The sequence below is a fragment of the Cariama cristata genome, unplaced genomic scaffold (assembly GCF_000690535.1).
Source record: "Cariama cristata isolate BGI_N322 unplaced genomic scaffold, ASM69053v1 scaffold40120, whole genome shotgun sequence".
NCBI lineage: Eukaryota > Metazoa > Chordata > Aves > Cariamiformes > Cariamidae > Cariama > Cariama cristata.
In genome coordinates, this window is record NW_009595956.1 from 1 (window position 1) to 2,014 (window position 2,014).

Genomic DNA, 2,014 nt, shown 5'->3' on the forward strand with positions numbered 1-2,014 from the left:
GCTCCGGGGCCGCGGCCGGGACCCCGACTGCTGCGGGGAGGGCAAGGGCACCCCGCAGCCGGTTTGGGGTGTCCCCACCTTGCAGCGTCTTTGCCCAAGAGCCAACCGGAGCTACTCTCTGGAGCCTGAATGCTTCTTGTTTTCTGAGCAAGGGCGTCTACTTTTATTTTATCACTGAAGGGGAAGAACGCGTTCCTCATCTTGTAGGCTGCTTCTATGCTTGAAACTTAACTAAAGGTTTTGGTCCTTTTATAGAGGCAGAGGTTCATGGACACAGGAGAAAGGGGAGAAAACAACTGACCTAAATCCAATTTTTAGAGATACATCCCGTTGATGAGGTAATCGGACTCTTCAGATGTAATGGGTCGAGCTTTTTTAAGCTTCTGTCTCACCAAACGCAGTCTGCAAGCAACCATGAGCAGCAGTAAAGCAGTGATGGCCAAGCCTAAGGCTAAGGGTAACACAGCACCTGCAACGAGGTTAAGAGAAATTACACTTTATTTAACGCAGTGAGAAATCGGTAGAGAAAACCTGAAATTTTTCTTCAAAAATACAGCTAGTCTATCACTTAGGTGCTGCAAAACTAAACTGTATGATCATACATGGTAGGAAGAGTTCAGAATATGGAAGTGCACTATTCAATTCTTGACTAAGTATCTGGAGCTATAGCACCTGACTGAAAAACTAACGTAATTCAAAATTAATTCCCGTGGTCGGTCTTACCTGTTTCTGGGACGGGACGACCACCTCCAAGCTGATCTCTCTTTGGCACCATTATGCCATTCCCATTTTTGTCATCTGTTCTTCTCCCTGAGGAACTGTTATCTGCACAAAGTCAAGCAAGATAAATGAATATTGCAGTTCAGCGACTCGGGAAGTCTTATCCACAGGATACTGGAATTAAGTAATGTGAAAGCCTGGAGCATGCCCCACGCGTAACTCCCACCCACCACCACCAGCCCCTGAGAGCTGCAGAACGCGGCCCCGTCAGCCGCAGCAGCAAATACACGCGACCGTTAATTAAAGCTTAAATTGTTTCACCAACAAAGGCACGAGGTTAGAGCCAACGTCCCCGCTCTAAGGCACATCACAGCCTCCCAGGCTCGGGCCTTACTGCCTTTACTGCATAACCACCAACCTCAGGGGCCAGGCAATGCCTCAGAAACAAGCCAGAGCTCTCCTCCTCGTTCGGGCGCTTTCAGTCGTTCTGGCACGGAAGGAAATCCTAAGTGTAAACTGCACTGGCTTTAAGGTCCCTGGATGGTACCAGAGCTGTGCAAAATAACCCGAGTGTAATTGAGACTAAAACCAGCAGCTGTCTTCTCCTTCTGTCTTCCCTAAATGAAATTAAATGAATACTTGTCTTTATTTTGGAAATACCCAAAAGACATTGGCTCTTCGTAGAGCTGCTCCAGCCCGTATGGCAAGGCTCCATCTGAATGCCTGCTTTATAAATTTGTTTCCCTGCCATTTGAGTAACGGGAATGTTTAAGTCAACTGCTGTAAAGACATTTGGCAAATACACCTGAATACGGAGAGAAGTTTAGTGGGAAAATTTTGGGAGGGTAGAAGAACAACAGAATCCTTTCAATAAAGCTTGTAGGGTTTTGCTGAGACTTGTGGCTGTTCTCACGGGCCTGGAGGGGCTATCGGAGTCAATGCTGCTCAACATCTTACCTGTTACCAACTAGAAAACAAAGACACGTTTCCCCGAACAGGTTTAGGAGCCTGACATAAAGCATGTTATGTGGGTTTTGTTCTGTTTCCACTTTCTCTTCGTTTTCTAGTCTGTGCCTAAGAAACTGCAGTGTTTCCAGTTACCCTAAATCAGAGATCGAGGTTACGGCTACTGCCGTCGATGCCTCCGCAGCAAAACCAGGACTGAGACCTGGGCACTCGGTCAAACGCCGTACTCCCAGCCCTGACCGGTCCCGCAGAGCAGCTGGCACGGGCACAGCCCCTGCGCCAGGGATGCTAAGCTGTTGCGGTGCTTTACCCACTCGAGCCGGCTACG

The 2,014-nt window shown here is 48.4% G+C and overlaps 1 protein-coding gene across 1 annotated transcript in view; it reads right to left on the minus strand.

Moving 5' to 3' along the window:
- Positions 1–314: 314 nt before the first annotated feature.
- The window catches only part of LRP11 (low density lipoprotein receptor-related protein 11), a gene marked incomplete at its 5' end in the record, with an annotated part of 6,507 nt that continues 4,807 nt past the window's right edge, over positions 315–2,014 (minus strand). Inside the window, 2 exons of the mRNA XM_009704091.1 lie at positions 315–469; positions 724–825. Of these exons, the coding sequence (XP_009702393.1) occupies positions 315–469; positions 724–825 (257 nt within the window). The remainder of the gene's footprint in view (positions 470–723; positions 826–2,014) is intronic.